The sequence below is a fragment of the Hippocampus guttulatus genome, chromosome 2 (assembly GCF_054856545.1).
Source record: "Hippocampus guttulatus isolate MCC_2025c chromosome 2, RoL_Hgut_1.0, whole genome shotgun sequence".
Classification (NCBI taxonomy): Eukaryota; Metazoa; Chordata; class Actinopteri; order Syngnathiformes; family Syngnathidae; genus Hippocampus; species Hippocampus guttulatus.
Genome location: NC_141262.1, coordinates 20,407,417 through 20,428,671, shown reverse-complemented (window position 1 = coordinate 20,428,671; position 21,255 = coordinate 20,407,417). Strand labels below are relative to the sequence as shown.

General features: G+C 44.7%; 1 protein-coding gene across 2 annotated transcripts in view; it reads right to left on the bottom strand.

The window, feature by feature from the left end:
• kdrl (kinase insert domain receptor like) overlaps positions 1-21,255 on the bottom strand; it is a 56,624-nt gene that overhangs the window by 11,539 nt on the left and 23,830 nt on the right. Inside the window, exons 11-24 of one of the 2 annotated variants that reach the window (XM_086101244.1) lie at positions 17,180-17,291; positions 14,605-14,713; positions 12,196-12,480; positions 11,034-11,180; positions 10,530-10,658; positions 8,636-8,742; positions 7,373-7,505; positions 7,160-7,264; positions 4,820-4,933; positions 4,379-4,467; positions 4,142-4,292; positions 2,488-2,585; positions 1,941-2,063; positions 1,675-1,786 (exon numbers count right to left, since the gene is read on the bottom strand). In XM_086101244.1, coding sequence (XP_085957370.1) covers positions 1,675-1,786; positions 1,941-2,063; positions 2,488-2,585; positions 4,142-4,292; positions 4,379-4,467; positions 4,820-4,933; positions 7,160-7,264; positions 7,373-7,505; positions 8,636-8,742; positions 10,530-10,658; positions 11,034-11,180; positions 12,196-12,480; positions 14,605-14,713; positions 17,180-17,291 — 1,814 coding nt within the window. The remainder of the gene's footprint in view (positions 1-1,674; positions 1,787-1,940; positions 2,064-2,487; positions 2,586-4,141; positions 4,293-4,378; positions 4,468-4,819; positions 4,934-7,159; positions 7,265-7,372; positions 7,506-8,635; positions 8,743-10,529; positions 10,659-11,033; positions 11,181-12,195; positions 12,481-14,604; positions 14,714-17,179; positions 17,292-21,255) is intronic. The other variant, XM_086101245.1, reaches the window with a different exon arrangement.

Sequence of the window (21,255 nt, the reverse complement as noted above, 5' to 3'; positions counted from 1 at the left end):
CTATGAGGTCATCGCGCTAACCACTGGACCACCGGGCCGCCCTTGTGTGCTACGAGTAGAGTATCATTATTGATCTTATAAAAATTCTACGAGTTAACACCTATAGTGGTTCACAAGTAGAATTAGTACCACGCCATTGTCAACTTGTGCAATTTTGCCTCGCTTGTGACCTGTAGTGGTCTTCTATGAGTTTGCCCAAGTTGCTCAACTAGCCTGCAGAAATGTCATCAACTGAAAAACTAGTAACGAGTAAGGCAGTCATAGTACGATTGAGGACAATGAAAATAATACGACTACATGGACAGTTCGGAGCACACGTATGATATGGAATGAATGGTCGAGGGGCGTTCCGTGTTTTCCCAGTGACAAGATGACGGATGCTGTAAACACAGCGAGAATTCTACTAATAAGATTTGATGTGGCAATAAAGTGAAGTTATTGCCATCCACCCCTCACAAAACCTTTTCCAGTAGTTACAGCGGGTCAATAAATGTAAAATACACCAAGCTCACTCCTGAGTTTGACTTCAGAGTGTCATCAATCAAAAGCAGCGTAGGCAGTTTATTTGCTTGCAAAATGTTAAGGCTGGAACTAAAATGTTCAAGCTCAGCTCGATGTGGGGGGAAAAAGAGCCGTGAAAGATTTTCAGTCGCATATTTCCCAGGTTTTTGGAACATTTCCAGGTCAATCCTCTGAGACAATGTGTAACTTATTGTAGACAACTCGAAGCCATCAAGTCACCGTCTCCATTTCAACAATTCGCGAGACACAAGATGAAATAAGCAAAAAAAAAAGGGCTGCCATTCAAAAGTGCGGTGGTCACTTCGAAATGTCCTTATGAAGACATGAACACACAATGAGATTTATTTGTAAAATATTTCTGCACATATGATCGCACCCCAAATCAGAACTAAAGCTTGCCCTACTTTTTTGCAGCTTTACGTTTTGAAGACAATTGGTCACACGTTTTCGATTCAAAACGTTTCATCATGAGTCCACCTCTAGAAATGATCACTCGAGCCGCAAAAGCGTCACCCAAAGCCCTTGCCGTGGTTTAACAGCGGGGCTTATACAACTTTGCATTTCCATCGTGACACGGCTGTTTGGCAACACCGTTTGGCTAGTTTACATACTGAAGCAGTGGTGGCCACAATCAGAAGCGCCGATTTAAATTTAAAGATACCAGGTGGTATAATGAGCTTTTGGTGGATTTGATCGATGCGCAGACAAATCCTGTGCTCAGCTGATATCTGCGGTGGATGTTATCGTATTCCATTCATAAATGGACATTGGTCAGAGCAAAACATGATTAAATCAACTTCAACTGTCAAAACACATCCGTAGTGATCTGCCCACGTTCAAATATTTGATCCTCTTCAGTGTTTTAAATTTGTTTTTGGCATGTTATTAGATAAATGCTGACTGAAAACAGCACCAGATGATCAACATGAGATGTGGTATTATGACATTTTGGGGGGTGGAGAGATCACTGTCAGTGTGGGTTTGAGTTCAGGATTTTTGGAAATGTAGCTACTTGTGAAACATGATTTCTTTTTTAGTATATTTGTGCATATTACTTCAATGAAGTGTCTTACTTTAACCACCCACATTTTGAAAACAATCAAAAAAGATTTTCTAGAATTAAAAGTGATCTGATGTGGTCACGGTACCTACCCAATGAGAAGATCTCCCACATGAGAACACCAAAGGACCACACATCGCTCTGAGTGGTGTAGATCTTGTCAAAAATGGCCTCGGGAGCCATCCACTTAAGGGGCAACCGGGCCTGGAAAAATGGAAAAATAAGATTCCAAATCATTCACTGAGTAGTTATTATATTGCATTTTAATGTATTTTTTAAAAGTAATTGTACAGTGACAGTGGTGATCCAAAGAGGAGCAAGACCAAGGTACCAAATGCACAACCCGCCACAGACTCACATCTCCTTTGCGCACATAGTCGGGGTCCTTGTAGATATCTCTGGCCAGCCCAAAGTCGCAAATCTTCACCACGTTATTCTCAGAGAGAAGGATATTTCGAGCGGCCAAGTCCCGATGGATGCACTAAGTGGCACACAAAAGGAAAGCGAGTTGTGATTGGAGGCAGCTTGACAACGGTGCGCTGCCTGCTGTAATTCAGATCAGTTTGAAAAGCAACACATGGTTAAGCCGTCAGTGATTGTACAAAAGGACATGATGTCTTCCATATCCAGGCTAAAAATGGTCTCTACGAGATTTATTTACAACAATGGCTGCATTTCTAAATCAGTCCCAGCCACTCGTCTTGGAAGAATGAATGACTGCCTCACTACAATAAACAGGTGTTGAAAATACGATGAAGAAAAAAAATTAAGTTTCTTTTTAATCAATCAAACATGTGGATCAAAACCACATGACCTTCGCATTAAAATGGAAAATCATTTTTCATTTGAAGTAATTAGGCTGTAAGCCGTTGCGCAACACATAACATAAAAACGATTTTGAATACCTTGCGAGAGGCCAGAAACTCCATGCCCTTTGCGACTTGGAAGCTGTAGCAAATCAAGTCTTCCAAAGTCAAAACTCGCTTGTATAAATCCTCAGATTCTGCAAAACAAGTTGTCGGAGAAGAAAGACATTCAGTGAAAAACATTTTTCATTCAACAAGGAAGTCTTGGAGACATTAGGGTGTGTGTGTGTGTGTGTGTGTGTGTGTGTGTGTGTGTGTGTGTGTCACACACACTACACTATCTGAACCAAGTGCATTTGTGACAGAAAGTAGACTCAAGTTTAGACTAGTTAAAAGCAGGTCTAAGTTGTGGCACAGGTGGTGTAAAGAGCTATATCTATCTATCTATCTACACACACACACACACACACACACACACACACACACACACACACACACACACATAGCACTTTCAAACACGTACGCTGTCTGAAACAATCTTGCGAAAACACCCTCATTCTCCCGATGCCCCTTCTATCATGTTGAAGACAAAAGGTAAGCAAAGCTGCACTGACTTTTATAAGATGCCCAGGTTAGGCATAACTGTTACATAAAGTTAAATACAAGTAACTGTTCATGTTGGTTGTTTTTATCAACTCGGATGCTAAGGGGAATCAATAAGCGGAATCATCAGGCAAGCAATCAAAGCGAAATTTCAATTCCCATCCATAGTGTCCATGAGCCACATACACACAGTCGAGTGTATGAAATGTTTCCTTCATGTGTAAGTGGGGGGGGGGGGGGGGGCTATTAAGTCACTGTATGTCTCATTTAGAACATCATTTATAAGAGGGAAAAATAAATCACAATAGGTTAGGTGAAATGTGCGCTCGGGGTTGGAGGGTGCAGGTCGGCGGTCCGGAGAGGCACTCAAAAGAAGCCCCACCTGAGTAAACAACTAATCAAACCAAAATAACACCTCCGGAACAACACGCCTGACGTAAGTGGCCGAGAGAGAAAGAGAGAGGGTCAGGGTAGGAAACAGAACCGCCTCCAGACCCAGTGGGGTGACGGCGGCCGCCTGCTGGACTGATTGTACCGCCGAACAGGAGGAGGAAACTTCCCATCGGACGGAGACTGCAAAACAATCTGAGGGGTGTGGGGGGCGGGGGGTGTTCGCGCCTCGGTGGGAGGGGCGGAACAGCGGCGTGGGAGGAAGGAGCAGTTTGGGGTCAGAGGGGCTACGCAGAAGGGGCAAACAGAACTGCTACAGACGTGTTTTGCTAGCCGGAGTTAGCTGGAACAAGTTTTGCTCTGATCAACCAATCAGAGGGTATAAAAACACAGACATCATGGAGGGCCAGACCTCTGGCCCTGTGAGGACAAATTTGAAGTCTGACCAAAATTCTGTCTTCTTTCCTGTGGTCGAATGAAACCTCAACATCGCACTCCTTCACAGTTGGTTAAGGAACAACAGGCACATAGTGAGATATGGTGACATTTTGTCAGGGCGAGCCAAAAGATACGATAAATTAAATTGAGAGTGCAACACCGCACAGACCGCAGGAAGGAACTGGCAGCTCAGTGCTCCTTATAGTATTAAGCAGCAGCAGGAAGGTGGAGGTGGAGGTGGGGGTGGTGGCTCCATGGGAGGAGCAAACAGAAACGGAAGAGCGGATGGCTGAATGGGCCGCAAGGAATGCAGGGCTTTTACCTTCTTCCTCTTCTTCTGAGTCGCAGTAGCTCTTATCTTCGATGAAACCGGAGCTGGCCGAGCTTCCCGTACTGGCCACGCTCTCTAGGCGGCGTTTCATCAACTCGCTCAGTTCGCACGCCGTACCCGACATCACCTTGCCATCCCGGCCCTGAACACAAAAGGCACGCCGTGCTGAAGGGTGACGTGGCCGCCCAAGCTCCGAAAAATTCAAAATGAACAAAGCTACAAACTCACCTTGTAAACCACAAAGTCGTCTCGCTTGCCTCTTAGGTAGTTGGATAAATTGCCGTATTTGCAGAACTCCACAATCATCATCAAGGGCCCTGTTTGGACAAGATGTATCATGAACCAACCGTCCAACATCTATGCTAATGTCCCTTAGCCTGTCTATGGTGTTTCCCATTATATGTTAGCAATGAGCTAGATGACTTTTCAAAGATTTTGAAATCATGGTTTGTTTGAACATCCATTTCTCTATCGCTGATTGCCATTAGGAGCTGGAACCTATCTAACTGGTTAATTGGGCCCCTGTTCTGCATTTTCACTTGGGGGTGTACTCACTTTTGTTGCCAGCGGTTTAGACATTAATGGCTGTGAGTAATTTTGAGGGGATATCGTAAATGTGGCCGTTTGAAGTGGCCAACACGGGGTATTAGAGTGGCGACTGAAGCTCACCTCCAGGCTTGGTGCAAGCGCCCAGCAGGTTGACCACGTTGAGGTGGTGGCCGATGTGAATCAGGATTTTGAGCTCCGACATCAGGGCTTTGCGCTCGTTAGATGTGGCGCCGCCTGTGGGGAAAGGCACGCCCAGCAGGGTGAGCGTATCGCAAAACAATTCTCTTGTGCTCAATTCAATATTTGCATTCCATAGTGCATGCTTTCAAGTCATAATATGGAACAGATCGAAAAGACCTCATCATTCTGTTATTAGCTGCAAGTTCAGAGTAAAAAATGTGAATCAGTCAGATCTATTATGAAAAGAGCAGATGGGCATTTGTTCCATATATTTTATGCATTTCAAAAACTGTGCACGAGTGGACTCTTTGTCCACACCGAGTAAGACAGTTCAGCACAGTAATGTTTTCCCACTGCAGCAGCAGTGGCCCATTTGGCCGACTACTATGCAATTAAATCTTTGCAGTAAATGCATTGCATTTCTCAAGCCAGCTGTTCTTGCCGACAAAGGCATCCCACTCGTACAACTAGCGACAATCCAATCCAATACAAGACATCTTTATTGATAATAACTTTTTCCACAACAGCCGTAACAAAGCTCTTGACTAAACTGTTAACATAAAATCACAAAATATTACCCAACACATAAATCATGGACAGACATACAATCGGAAAAACTCTTCCTGCATACACCTTGTTGTTCAAAGCCGTTTTTGATGAAAGAGGAGAGAATCAACGTCTCCTTTGACCAGTGGATCAGAGACGTCATGCTCAAAACATGCACGATGTCCCACACGTCGGCTCCAAGCTAAATGTGAAAGTAAACGGGAAGCTGTAGCATCCACTGACGTTAAAAGAAATCGGTTCACTTCTGTCAATTTGAGATCCGCTTCAATTCCAAGCGGTGACTCTCGGTTCCAAATCCGCATTTGTGCTCAACAGTTCGCAACGGGCGCCTCACTAAAAATGTTTTTGCTTTAGTTGTATTTGTTTATTTATTTTTGGGTAACAATCATAATCTTGCTCACGACTGGCGCGTGCCTACGAGTTAGGCCTCGGTACTAGTCCACCGATGTAGTTTACTACTATGATTGATTTGTGTACTCGTAGGCCAAAAGTGACACAAAAAAAAACTGACTTATCCGTCAGTTGTTCGACAAGTGTAGTGAATTGTCTTACTGGTGAGGACGAAGAGCACACTAGTGCTATACATGGACCTTAAGCTAGTGGATACGAAGGATAACTACTCAAACGTCTTTCAGGATGTTCCAGATGTATAGTAGTGAAGTCATCATGGGCAAATGCGACAGCTGATTCAAAACACACGATGTTATCATTTACGGAACACCGGCTAAGTTTGGAATTTAATATGGTACGTTCATTAAACATAATGTGAAAAGGCGGATAAGCTTGATTTAGCGAGGATTTCGACTTTGTGGAGTTTTATGTTGCTTGGCCCTCGCAGAAATTTATGAGCCGCCAAAGTCTCCGCTCGTACACGAAACCAAATCAATCTGTCTGGTTTTCATTAAAGTTGACCTACGAGTCGGATAAAAAGCCGGCGCGAGCCGTCCTTATTTGGCATCGTGATTAATTTGACAACAGCCGCTACATTTGACACGCGTTCCCCATTCATTCATTTTTCTTATCTGCGCTGATGCGTTATGTGCTCCTCTCACAATAATGAGGATTAATGGGGCGGATATTTTCCAAATGGTGCGTATAAATTTGAAATTTGACATCATCATTTTATAGACTAATAACAGACAATTCTCCCTCATAGAATGTCAAATTTCAACAAGATGTGCAGCGATCATACGTGAGTAATCATTTTTATGTCTTTGTGGTTGGGCTACGTCCCAATGTAGTCTGAATAAGGGCTTCTCAAACTTATTGGGGACCCAGCAAATGATCACAGGTGAAATAGTTTCCACGAATGCACGTTTTCAAATGATTGGACATAATAATTGATTGCAAATCATTTTTTCAGACCCCCAACCGCCAGCCGGCTGATGCCAGTTTGAGAACCTTTGCCTAAAATATCCTCATGGATGGAGGTCTTTGCTTATACTTGTAACCGCCTTTTGGCTTTGTACTTAAAATTGCGTGTCCGTCACGTGCGGCCGAAATCCATCCCGAGTGATGGATTTGATCATCCGCTTCCCATAACGGTCCACCGTGTGAGGTTAATGCAAGCCAGTTCATGTCGGTGTTACCCCTAAATTGAACCTGAGGGGCCATCGGGGGCTTACGTGTTTATATGAGCAAGAATTCCTGCGGACAGTTTTATTTGCTAACGTGTGACCTCATATTAAGACAAATGAACGAAAATGTCCGAACCTTTCAGCATCTTGACTGCAACAGTCTTGCAGGTGGAGAGTTTGTCAATCCCGAAGGCAGAGGCCTCCACCACTTTTCCAAATGCTCCGTGGCCCAGAGTTTTGCCTGGCAAAACAAGAAGGGTTAGCGGCTAATGTTGGATGACATCAAGGGGTAAGATGTAAAAAAAAAAATGGGCCTAGGTGTACCCGCCTATGTTTGCACAGTGCCCACCTAATCTGAGGCGATCGCGGGGAAACTCCCATTTGCTGCTGTCGTACTGGAGGAGATCGTTCTGCTCGTCCAGAGGACACTCGTCGGGGTCAATGATGATGGACGGCCCCATTTTGTAGTGCGCAGGCTGCTGCTGGGTGGGGAAGGATGTACAACCATGTTAAGTTCTGGTCGGAAAGCGAGTGCAAACAAGAATGTTTCACAACCTTTGTTGATTGCGTGGTTAGAATTGCAATCATATTATTTTCAGGAGCACTTAGACCAGGGATGGTGCTAATTAAATGCTGCAGGGGGCCCCAATTTTTCATCAATTCTCTCCTCTTTCATCTCAAACAACAAAGCGTGTGACGGAAAACTGGTTAGGACTGCACGACTGTCCGTGTTTTATGTTATGTGTTGTGTTTATTATTTTACTTTATGTTAACTGTTTTGTTAAGCGCTTTGTTACAGCTGCCGCTGTTGTGAAAGCGCGATATAAATCAGCATGTATTGTATTGTAATTCTACTCGGTTGGGCCACATAGAACCATGCACTTCCTAATTAGATGTACAACAAAAATAGCATCTTAAATATGGACAAAATATGTGCATCCATGCAAAATACATGCTCCAAATATGTATACGTTTTCTAATACATTTCTAAATGCATAAATGAAAGATCCACTATCCGAACCAAACAACAGTGTTTGAAGCAAACAACAAAAGAAACACATACCGTACTGTGCTTCCCCCCCCCCCCCCCCCCCCGTTCAAAGGCCTCTCTTACATTAAAATTACCAATGAAAGATGGCACAAAACTGTTGAACAGGAAAACAACATTAGGTGGAAGAGGTCATTTTGTCCATCTTTCCACAAATATCCAGTCACTCAAAATTTTAATATGATTTATTTTTTTAATAGTTTTTCCTATAGTTTGTCCTGCATAACATTCCAAATTTGCAAAAAAGTATTAGACTTCCTTACCGCCATCTTGTGGCGAAAGGTTTTAAATCTTAAAGTCTACCCTTGCATATTCACAGTTAGCACCAAAACATTTTAAAAAAACAAAACACACATTTATTTTTGGGGAAAATTAATCAATGACCCACTGAGAGTGAGGTCGTAGTCCGCATGTCCGACTGAACTATAACGCTTCCCTATTTTAATGGTGGTCATTATTATGGTACTGGGGAGTGCTCAGAAAGCCACGATGAGAAAAATCACACCACCAAACGTACATTTCACAGAGCGTTCTTTGCAGGAAAAATTCTCTGCAGCGTCTTACCTTCCTCAGCTTGCGGATGAAGAGGATGAGCATGAGCCAGAGGAAGGTGGCGGCGGCTCCAGTGCACACCAGAATTATAACTTCCACGTTTGGCTTCCCTTCTTCCCCTGTAGAGAGAGTGAAACAACAACTCAGCCACAGACAACTTGAATGGGCTAACTTCATATTTGTGATTTTGGAAAAGGTTCATGATGATTCATCTGTGCAACAGTGGGTCAATATACCAGCAAAGGTTGGGTGCCAGATGATAGTATTTATCATCTTTTGCATTCAACCTTTTTTTCCCATAACCCTGTTTATTTCTTTTCTTTCAGTCAACCTCACGGATACTGACTGTGATCCAACCTATCAAAGTGAAGACGATGACCGTATCCAGTCGTGCAAAAATGTCATTAATTTTCATCAAAATCAATTGAACTATTCTTGATCTGAGTAAAACCACACTTTCTATAAAACCAGGATCCAGACGGTGTAATCATTATCATATAAATCACTGGGATGTTACCCTCCCGGACTTTATTTGAGCCATAAATCTTGAAATCACTCTCCTGCAATATGAAAAATGGAGCTAACCCACTCTTGTCAGTAGCTGAACTCGTCAGTGCGATTGTGTGTTTAACAAACAGTCAAACAAAAGCCTCAAACGCATGACACTTGGCAATTAAAGCCGCACATCAGATACTGTAAACATCATGTGGATATTTGTGAAACTAGCCGAAGGCCGCCTTCTTCTTATTCTTCTTCCAAAAAAACAATCACAAGTGTCCTTGCAAGCCGTTGAGCTGTCAAATTCTCCGTGCCGTCATTAGTGGACCTCTAAACAATTTCCACAGGTCACGTCCTGATTGTAACAACCCTCAGCCACAGCCTTGATCAGAAACCTCAAGAGAATTCACATTGCCATAGTGTTTGGAAGTAACCAAGTACAAATATGACCACACAGTTTAATTGTTTGATTAGTTGAGAGGTATATATATGTATCTTTTTACTTTTATTCCACTACCATTCATATAAACACACTGCACATTCTGCTCACTTGACCCCTTTTGGCTCGATGCTAATGCTAATGCTTCATGTTGTTTTGTCTCTTGCCAGCCTAATGTTTTCCATGTAATCTGCAAAAACACAAACAGGTATTGTTTCCGTTGTTTAATATATCGAAATATTTTTTGGTTTGTCGGTTCACCACAGTCGCGAACCATCGGGGGACATATTTTGATAGCATAAAAGCTCATTGCTAGCTTTTTTCTACTTCTCAGTATTAGCATGTTACTGAAGGCTAGATTTAAATCAGTCTTTCATGTTCACTGTGGCTTTTTTTTTTTTAAATGAATTGAAAAAGAACATTGTAATCTCAATCTTTAATTTTGTGGTTTTGATTTAATTTATCCTACTTTTATTTTGGGATTTATCTTGATTTTCATCTTTTAATTTGATCTTGTTTTGAAATTATTTGTCCATATAAATTAGTTTGGATATTTGTTGGGTATGAATGGTGCTGTACAAAGTAAATTGTCTCTTAAAATAAGTAAAAGAGGAAAAATGTTTTGTATAGAGATGGTTTTTGGTTTTGCTAAGTTATCAAAAACAGGATATAGTGGACAGTAAACTTTTTTTTTACATTTGTACTTAAAACCATTCAGAATGAAATTGTTTTTACTTGGACTTACGTTCTGTAAAGGAGTTACTTTACATTGCTTCTACTCTTACCAGAGTTTTGTTTTACCAACGTGTCTGTCCTTGTACTGAGGTACAGCATTTGAGTACTTTTGCTACTTTTACCTTACGTCAAGGGAAACTCTCTAAACTGAAATTGGAGTGGAGCTGTGTTGCGGTTGTGCTGACCAAACATCGAGGGTGGCGTTTTGATCTCATTGACTGCACAAAATCTTACCGAGCACAGTGACCAAAGCGCTGGTCCTGACGACACCCTCGCTGTTGCTGGCCACGCACTCGTAGAGACCCTCATCGTCCTTCTTCACCCTCTCGATGATCAGTGTGCCGTCCTTCCTCAGGGTGATTCCTGCAAATGGGCAGGAAACGTGGGTTTTAGCAGAACTGCTGATTGAAATAAAAGATGCTGAGCCCTATTCATCAGGTGCTTGAGCTTGTGAAAATGTGTGGCCCCCAAATAGCAAACACACTTGTCAGTGGTGACGTCCTGTTCAGTGGTTAAAATGCCAGCTTGAACTTCCATGATTTCATACACCATATTTCATTGTATTAAGTGTGATTGGCTGGTTATCATATGTGGTCACTTGTTGCTAGGCAGAATTCATACGGCTCAATCGTAACTGCCCCATGCCAATAAAATAACTGTCACATCAGCCGTTCCTACTAGGCTATTTGAATGGCATAAAAAAAAGAAATAATAACAATAGAGGATGATATCATTTACCTGGGCCTTCCTCCAGCTGAACGCTGTTTTTGTACCATGTGATGTTGGGGTGAGGAACCCCCTGAGCCAGGCAGGCCAGCATCAGTGTGCTGCTGCTGTTCACGTCCCGATCAGTGAGATTTTGACTCAGCCAGGGCTGCTTTCTCGCTGGATGACACAAAAACACACTTTGAATTACAGTACTCCTGTACTGTACTATGACCACTGAAGTAAATTTGGACTACTGGCATTGAGCATTTTTATGACAGCTTACTAGTACCTACTAGTACGCTGAATTTTCCATGTACTTTACACTCTTTGGCCACACCAAGCAGTAAGACAATTTCGTGCACTCGTATAACGACGATGTCTTACTAGTATAATGACTAGGGGGCACTGGTAGAAGAACTACATATTACAAGTGCAGAAATACTGCACACTAGTTGACAATTGCATGCTACTAGTAAGACTATTGACATTATTATTATTATTATTTTATTTAAGGTTTTCTCTGGGGATCATTAAAGTTTCAAATTTCTGCGATTGGCTGGCAACCGGTTCAGGGTCTCCTACGCCTACAGCCCGAAGACGGCTGGGATAGGCTTCAGCATCCCCCGTGACCCATGTGAGGATAAGCGGATCGGAAAATGGATGGATGGATGGATCATAAAAGGATTATCTAATATTGTAAAATTCTATTTAAGATCACAAGTAGATCTAGTACAATGCAGATGCTCACTAGTCCCAAGTGACTAGTTGTTCATCTTGTTGTGCACACTAGTCATTCTACCAGTACACAGAAATGTCATACAGTGGAAAACTGTTAATTGTAAGAAAGGTTGTTTTTTTTTAACTATTATCCTAGTGCATAAAAAAGTCATATCTTAATGAAAAGCAATAGTAAAAAAAATAAAAATAAAAAATAGCCACTCGTAAAACAGGCATCTGATGAGTGCAGCTAGTTATTCCATTACTGTGCCCTTATCATTCTACTAGTGCATAGAAATGTCATACAGTCACAGAAGGCGATAGAGGACAAAACCTCTCTAATAAGACACAATTGTTTTATGAGTTCACTCTAATTATTCGACTAATGAGCTGAAACAGGTAAGGATAAAATGTCTACCAGTTTTGGACACACAGTAGGATATCGGTAAGAATGGGCAAAGGCGTACGTACGTACCAGTCACATTCAAAGCTGCCGACTTGACTTCAAGCTTATTTTGCAGCTTCGAAGCTCGACACTTATAACCGGCAGTGCTGTTTTTGCTAACGTTTCGCAAATGGAGCAAGATGGCAATTGAGTAGCGGTCAAGCTGGAGACGGGACACATTTGCGGTGACGGTTCGATTCCGGGAATCCAGCCATTGCAGGTCTGTGTAGAGATAACGTGAGGCCCGGCAGCTCAAGGTGATGTCGTCCTTCTCCACGGCTGACTGAGGCTGGATGGAAATGGGCTCGGAGTGATCTGGTGGGACAAGGAGGGATGATGTCACCTCATTTGGTAGCGTTTCTCTTGGCTGGACTACTTCCAGAATGTGTATATGGAAGCCAGATTTTGTTGCAATGTCAATATAATCAGCCCAGGGTCTTCATAAAACTAGTACTGGCTCACAGAATCTAAACTATACAATGAACCCCAGCTACTTTTGCATTAAAGCATCATCTTTTGGAGTACCACGTCGACTGGAAGACACTTAATTAAGAACAAGAAGAGGCAGAGAAGGTCCCCAACTAAGCTGCAGTAATAGTCATTGTTCCCACAGAGAGGATACAGTACATCCCTGCCAGTATTGTTCTTGTACCTGTTACTGCTCTGTGTGTATCAAAGGAGAAGTTGTTTGAAGGTTTGTAACCTCAATGCTAATTTCTGTTCGCATTGTTTTGGAGGGGTTGCTAATTTTTCTTTTGTTAGCATTGTACTGTATGTTAGCATTAAGCTTCATGGGATTTTGATGTTATCTGGTTTGGTTGAACATTTTAGTGTTTGAAAGTACAATTTCTAGTTCTCTTTTGCTTTGTGTCCGTTTTACAGTAAAACCTCAACTGGGAGTAACAAGAGCTTGAAGCAAGCACGCGACGCTTCTTACTGTGTGAGTACAAGTCTTCTTTTCATGTCTTTCCAGTGATGTTGTATAATAGTCTCCCAATTTTTAACACTCGGAGAATGAGAACAGGCTTTAAGGACTGTGTGGAATATTTTAAAATGTGTGTTTTAACAATATAAGGTAAAAGAGTTTCAAGCTTGAAGGTGGCTAAAACTATTTCAATGAATTTATTGAAGATGGCCTCTCACCTGGAAGGTATCCCCAGCGATAAAGGGGTTCACAGTTTTTTTTTTCAAACAATCACTTTTTTTTTTGTTGTTGTTCCTCACAAAGAGAGCGCTGACCTTTGATTATGTCATCATCTTTCTGTCCTATGAAAAGTTTGGTCCTGGCGAAACCTTTCACAGCCAAGTTCAACCGGGAAAACACGTCTATTGTGATCTGCCCACATTCATACATTTAATAATCAGCATCTCTGCTGAGTGACATGCGTTTAGATTTTAGTCACGATATTAGATACACAATGACCGTGAACTGCTCCAGATGTGCATGGCACACACACTGTGTTGCTTTCTTTTAATAATTCTGAAGTGATAGCGGTGTTAAAAGGAGGTGGATAAGGTCCCCCCCCCTGAAGGCCCAGGTACCAAATTCCTGTCCCGGCCAGTGTTGAAGACAGAGAGCAGGGACAGGAATGTCCAATGTGAGTTATTTCCTGTTTCATCACCGATAATTGGAAGCACGTTGGTGCACGACGGCGTCGCTGATGGTGCCGCAGCAGTCAGCCAATTGCAGGGAAGCTCAACGTGGGCCCCAAGGGGACCAGACTGTGCTTGTTTATTCACATCGCTGGGAAGCATTCTGTGTTCCGTAACAGAAGACAGCTGTTGTTACAATTCTGTCCTTTTTTTTTTAAGCGGCATTCCACCATCTCTCATCTTCCTCACCTCTGGACCAGAGTCAGATTCCTCTTGGGAATTCTCCCATGCTGCAGTCTAGTAATTTGTGAGGTTTGAGCCATTTTCCTTAAAATTTAAATTGTGATTCTCTTTTTTTTTTCCCCACCGCCTGTCAGCAATTTGAGTTTACGTTGTTCTGGCAGTTCTGAAATTGATTATTTAATGTGGGAACATTTGGAAATGTTCAGATGCACATAAAATGCTAATTCTCATAGTGGAGGCCTGGCAGATAAAAGGGGAGGGGGGGGGGGAACAATGACCTGCTTGCACTGGAAAGAATGCAGTTATTCATAGCTTTTTTTGTTTGTTTTGTTTTCTTTTTAACGTGTGCCATTATGGCGCTCCATATGGCTCGGGATGGATTTGCCTCGCTTACACCCCGAAGCCGCTCAGCTGCAAGGGAACCTGGTTTCAATTAATGCCCCCCTCTGGTGTCTTTATTGCACAATGTACGCTCAACATGCTCATTCCAGGTTATTATAATTACCTCTCAAGAATATTGTACGAGAAAAGCATGTGGTATCCGTCCCGTATTATTTTGCGTGATTATGAAATGAAGATGTATGGGCGTGACCGACCACTTACCACTAACAAAGAAAGGGATGCTCATGATGCTTTTGCCATATTCATTCTGGGCCAAACAGGAGTAATTTCCCGACACACTGGCTTCTCCAATCACCAGGGTGCTCCGAGTCTGAATGGGAACAACAAGGCAATTATCGTAAAAGGGGGAAAGAAAAAAAAAGGCTCAAAGCAGTGAATCGCGATTAACAAAGAGGAGAGTGGTCAGCGCAGCATGAATGAACTTTTTTTTTCTTTTTTACAATCTTCGGACCTGCAACGACCTCATGTGATTCCAAGTGCCAAATTAAATATTAAGCAAAATCCATAACTAGGCTGAATTTGAGTTTTTGCCCGACTAGTCACAAGTAATTTTTCTAATAGTTTGCCAAAATGTCATTCAGTACTGCAAAACAGCAGTGGAAAAAAAAAAAAAAAAAAAGAGATATGGTCATTCAACTCATGCATCCTTGTCACGAGCATAGCATAACGACTTACGAGTATTTTTTTCCCCACTAACATTTCTGGCCTACTTGCATGCAATTAAAACTGAGCAGTTACCTGTTGTGCTGCTAAAAGAGACAATTCGGGCCAAGAATTAGGCAACACATGACGAGCCATAGTGTGCAGGTGTTAACTAAACATTTCATGTACTAGTAGCCTGCTGGACCCTACTAGTCAGGATGTTGTTGCACTACAGTACTACGTAGTATGCCAACGTTGTCCTATTAGTGTGTGGACATAGTAAATCAAATAACATACAGTGATGAAAGGCAGCATGAGTGTGATTGTTGTCGGGTAAGTATGCTGTGAGGTCAAAGAGTATACTAGTACATGGACCTTAAGCTTGATGAATGTCCACAGATTCCATTCTAAAATATTAGGAAAAAAAAGCTTTGAGTCCAATCCAAGCACAATAATAATCATATTGTTGCAGCATCATGCCATTTCTTCTGAGCGCACTGCTAAAAGGTTCCAAGTGAAATTCAACACAATTCACCCAAACCCTGACAAGGAATTACAGAATTATTATCCAATAACGATGATGTCATCCAAGCGCAATAAACAGTCCGTCTTTTCACTGTTTCTGTAGACTTCCTTTTTTACTCGCCAGCCTTCTGGGGGAGCAGCTCGGCTCGGAGGCCCCCCCGTTGTGACCAGCGTCTAATTCACGGGCCGTCGCGATTTATGTGGAGTGACAGAAAGGAATTTGCCAGCAAATCCCTCGCCTTTTAAATTCTCGCTTGTTATCGTTGACCTTTAGTCATCGCCCTCATAAAGCAAGCGCTTTCGGCCGCAGGTACTTGTAAACAAGTGGGGCTCCACTATTTATGACGACCACGTATTAGAACCGATGCCCTGTGAAAAGGGCCACATTTACAATTATTGAGCCTTGTAAAAAGAAAAGATAAGCTATTCTACTTTTCATCCACAATAAGACAGACATATGAGAATTAGGGGAAAAAAAACCAAAAACCACAATTCTTTCTGTTTTCGTGACATAGTTGGACTCAAGATCCGAAATATTTACAGTATTCTATGGAAAGACGCACGCGATTGCAGTCAAGTCTGCTCTTGATTATGTTTGAGGTGAAAAGACGCGAACAGGAATTGGATCATTTTCTTCTCTCTCATTTTGGGTTTACATGATGGAATTAGTTAGATTCTTGAAATGACATTACAGCCTAAAGACATACCGTCGTTTGTTTACCTCAATCTGATTAAGGCTTGTCTTATTTCAGCCTTCATCACATTTCAATAAGTAAGTGGACTGTCTGCACATAAACAATTGAATGTACATACGTAAACAGTTTTTAAAAGGTATATTTTTTCACTGCCAACAAGCTATTGAGTTTATTGTGAACGGGATATCGCTAACGTATTTTATTCGTTATTTAGCATTTGCATAAATGTAATGTGGCCGTATTTCATGTGTTTGCCACTTCGATGCTAAAATTCGCTCCCGTTACACAAATTAGGAGTTTCAGTCAAATAAAATGATGGCATAAATCACAAAGTTGCCCGAGATTGGCCATGACACATTTTTGAATCGTTCAATGTGTATATTACGGATTTAGAGTTGAAAAAGCACACACATTTCATTTTCACTTTGGGAGCGTTACAACAGGCAAATGGCACCAATTCAGCGTCAGTCTGCAGTTTAAAAACAATGTACCGGTAATCATTTTCAGATTTAGGGCTCCGCCTGCCAATCCAACAACAAGAACAACAACAACAACCTATGTCCCATTTTCCTGGTCACTCCCTCCAGGAATAAATAATTCCAAGTGATGAAGGCATTTCTTCAAAAGCGACTGCCATAAAAGCGCATTTTCATGTGTTTTGGTCACAGTTGCTCATGGAAGAGTTACGCGTCACATTCATTGGAAGCGAATTGGAAAGGATTTATTCCTTTCAGATGAGGAATAAGACTTTAATGTGCTCCTCGTGGAAGAATTCCACTTGAATCCGGCCTTGCCATTGGATATTGTCTTGATGTTGGCCAGTACCAGTGCTCATAAAAACCCTGCTGTCTACAATATTTCAAATGGAACAAAAAAACAACAAAACAAAACAAAATACTGGAACAAAGGCATACCTTGTTTTTTCCTTGAACCAATTCAGGCTTGGTCCTTATACTCTCGATTCTGTTACCGACATTTCCCTTTTCCATAAGGGTGACCACCGTTGGCTCCGAGGAGACGATGCATCTGCGAGAGAGTCAACAATGGCCGTAAAAATGGCTATCATGTCACACTGCAAGTATGAAGAAAAACAAATGTACGTGTTAAGTGCCGAACAATATACCATGTACAATATTTGCATTAAACGCTTGCCCAGATGGAATGAATACCAGCGGAGCAGTTATGTGATTGTATTTCATTATAATAGCTTCACAGCTGTCACCGCGCGGAGACTACGCAGAGAGAGTGTCGGCCTGTCCTATTGAGCATTGTTTCTTTGACATCCATCTTGGCTCCATGTGCTGGTGGTGAGGTCTTTGTCCTCGCGAGGAAGAGAATTCCGTGTAATAGAAGAACAAGTGTGTCAAACAAGTCATATTCCCACTCTGAGTGCCAGTTTTGGCATACTAATGCGCAATTGCCCCTCCGTGAGTCGTCACCTTACCGTGGTGGAGGGGTTTGTGTGTCCCAATGATCCTAGGAGCTAAGTTGTCTGGGGCTTTATGCCCCTGGCAGGGTCACCCATGGCAAACAGGTTCTAGGTGAGGGGCCAGACAAAGCACGGCTCAAAGACCCCTTATGATGACAAAAATATATGGACCAAGGTTTCCCTTGCCCGGACGCGGGTCACCGGGGCCCCCTTCTGGAGCCAGGCCTGGAGGTGGGGCTCGTTGGCAAGCGCCTGGTGGCTGGGCCTACACCCATGGGGCCCGGCCGGGCACAGCCCGAAGAGGCAACGTGGGTCCCCCTTCCCATGGGCTCACCACCCATGAGAGGGGCCAAAGGGGTCGGGTGCAATGTGAGCTGGGCGGCAGCCAAAGGCGGGGACCCTGGCGGTCCGATCCTCGGCTGCAGAAGCTAGCTCTTGGGACATGGAATGTCACCTCTCTGGCAGGGAAGGAGCCCGAGCTGGTGTGTGAGGCAGAGAATTTCCGACTGGATATAGTCGGACTTGCCTCCACACACAGCCTGGGTTCTGGTACCAGTTCTCTCGAGAGGGGTTGGACTCTCTTCCACTCTGGAGTTGCTCAAGGTGAGAGGCGCAGAGCAGGTGTGGGCATACTCATTGCCCCCCGGCTCAGTGCCTGTACATTGGGGTTCACACCGGTAGACGAGAGGGTTGCCTCCCTCCGCCTTCGGGTGGGTGGATGGGTCCTGACTGTTGTTTGTGCATATGCACCAAACAGCAGCTCAGCATACCCACCCTTTTTGGAGTCCTTGGAGGGTGTGCTGGAGAGTACTCCTGCTGGGGACTCCCTTGTTCTGCTGGGGGACTTCAATGCTCACGTGGGCAATGACAGTGAGACCTGGAGGGGCGTGATTGGGAGGAACGGCCCCCCCGATCAGAACTCGAGTGGTGTTTTGTTATTGGACTTCTGTGCTCGCCACGGATTGTCCATAACAAACACCTTGTTCAAACATAAGGGTGTCCATATGTGCACTTGGCACCAGGACACCCTAGGCCGCAGTTCGATGATCGACTTTGTAGTTGTATCATCGGATTTGCGGCCGCATGTTCTGGACACTCGGGTGAAGAGAGGGGCGGAGCTGTCAACTGATCACCACCTGGTGGTGAGTAGGCTCCGATGGTGGGGGAAGATGCCGGTCCGTCCTGGCAGACCCAAACGTATTGTGAGGGTTTGTTGGGAGCGTCTGGCGGAATCCCCTGTCAGAAGGAGTTTCAACTCCCACCTCCGACAGAGCTTTTCCCATGTTCCGGGGGAGGCGGGGGACATTGAGCCCGAGTGGACCATGTTCCGTGCCTCTATTGTTGAGGCGGCCAATCTGAGTTGTGGCCGTAAGGTGGTTGGTGCCTGTCGTGGCGGCAACCCCCGTACTCGCTGGTGGACACCAGCAGTAAGGGATGCCGTCAAGCTGAAGAAAGAGTCCTATCGAGCCTTTATGGCCTGTGGGACCCCAGAGGCAGCTGACGGGTATCGACTGGCCAAGCTTCGGTGGTCGCCGAGGCAAAAACCCGAGCGTGGGAAGAGTTCGGTGAGGCCATGGAAGCCGACTTCCGGACGGCTTCGAGGAAATTCTGGTCCACCATCCGGCGTCTCAGGAGGGGGAAGCAGTGCACCACTAACACTGTGTACAGTGGGGATGGGGCGCTGCTGACTTCGACTCAGGACGTTGTGAATCGGTGGGCAGAGTACTTCGAAGACCTCCTCAACTCCACCAACACGCCTTCCTTGGAGGAAGCAGAGCCTAGGGACTCTGAGGTGGGCTCTCCTATCTCTGTGGTTGAAGTCACCGATGTGGTTAAAAAGCTCCTCGGTGGCAAGGCCCCAGGGGTGGATGAGATCCGCCCGGAGTTCCTCAAGGCTCTGGATGTTGTGGGGCTGTCCTGGTTGACACGCCTCTGCAACATCGCGTGGTCAACAGGGAGAGTGCCTCTGGATTGGCAGACCGGGGTGGTAGTCCCTCTTTTTAAAAAGGGGGACCGGAGGGTGTGTTCCAACTACAGAGGGATCACACTCCTCAGCCTCCCTGGTAAGGTCTATTCAGGGGTGCTGGAGAGGAGGGTCCGTCAGAAAGTCGAGCCTCAGATTGAGGAGGAGCAGTGTGGTTTTCGTCCCGGCCGTGGAACAGTGGACCAGCTCTACACCCTTAGCAGGGTCCTTGAGGGTATGTGGGAATTCGCCCAACCAGTCTACATGTGTTTTGTGGACTTGGAGAAGGCGTTTGACCGTGTCCCTCGGGGAGTTCTGTGGGGGGTGCTTCGTGGGTATGGGGTACCGAACCCCCTGATACGGGCTGTTCGGTCACTATACCACCGATGTCAGAGTTTGTTTCGCATTGCCGGCAGTAAGTCGGAATCGTTTCCAGTGGGGGTAGGACTCCGCCAAGGCTGCCCTTTGTCGCCGATTCTGTTCATAACCTTTATGGACAGAATTTCTAGGCACAGCCGAAGCGTTGAGGGGGTCAGTTTTGGGGGCCTCAGTATTGCATCCCTGCTTTTTGCAGATGATGTGGTGCTGTTGGCTCCTTCAAACAGGGCTCTCCAACTCTCACTGGAGCGTTTCGCAACCGAGTGTGAAGCGGTTGGGATGAAGATCAGCACCTCCAAATCTGAAACCATGGTCCTCAGTCGGAAAAGGGTGGAGTGTCCCCTCCGGGTCGGGGAGGAGATCTTGCCCCAAGTGGAGGAGTTCAAGTATCTTGGGGTCTTGTTCACGAGTGGGGGCAGCAGGTAGCGGGAGATCGACAGGCGGATCGGTGCAGCGTCTGCTGTGATGCGGACGTTGTATTGGTCTGTCGTGGTGAAGAAGGAGCTGAGCCAAAGGGCGAAGCTCTCAATTTACCGGTCGATCTACGTTCCAACCCTCATCTATGGTCACGAGCTATGGGTCGTGACCGAAAGAACGAGATCCCGGTTACAAGCGGCCGAAATGAGTTTTCTCCGCAGGGTGTCCGGGCTCTCCCTTAGAGATAAGGTGAGAAGCTCGGTCATCCGGGAGGGGCTCAGAGTCGAGCCGCTTCTCCTCCACATCGAGAGGAGCCAGATGAGGTGGCTTGGGCATCTGATTCGGATGCCCCCTGAGCGCCTCCCTGGTGAGGTGTTCCGGGCATGTCCCACCGGGAGGAGACCCCGAGGAAGACCCAGGACACGCTGGAGGGACTATGTCACCCAGCTGGCCTGGGAACGTCTCGGGATCCCCCGGGGAGAGCTGGAAGAAGTAGCTAGGGAGAGGGAAGTCTGGGCTTCCCTGCTAAAGCTGTTGCCCCCGCGACCCGGCCCCGGATAAGCGGTAGATGATGGATGGATGGATGGATGGATGGATAATGCGCAATTGAACCTTACGAGTAAACTACTACGCTGCAGGAGAAACACGATTCGACCCGTGCCACCTACTAGTAGCGTCATTTTCAAAGAAGTGTAATAATTGATCAAAACGGCTGACCCTATAACCATTTGAGCAATCATTTCATATTGTTGGTATCCCACTTCTGGTCGATGTGCTAGTACGCAACTACGAAGGCAAGTCTG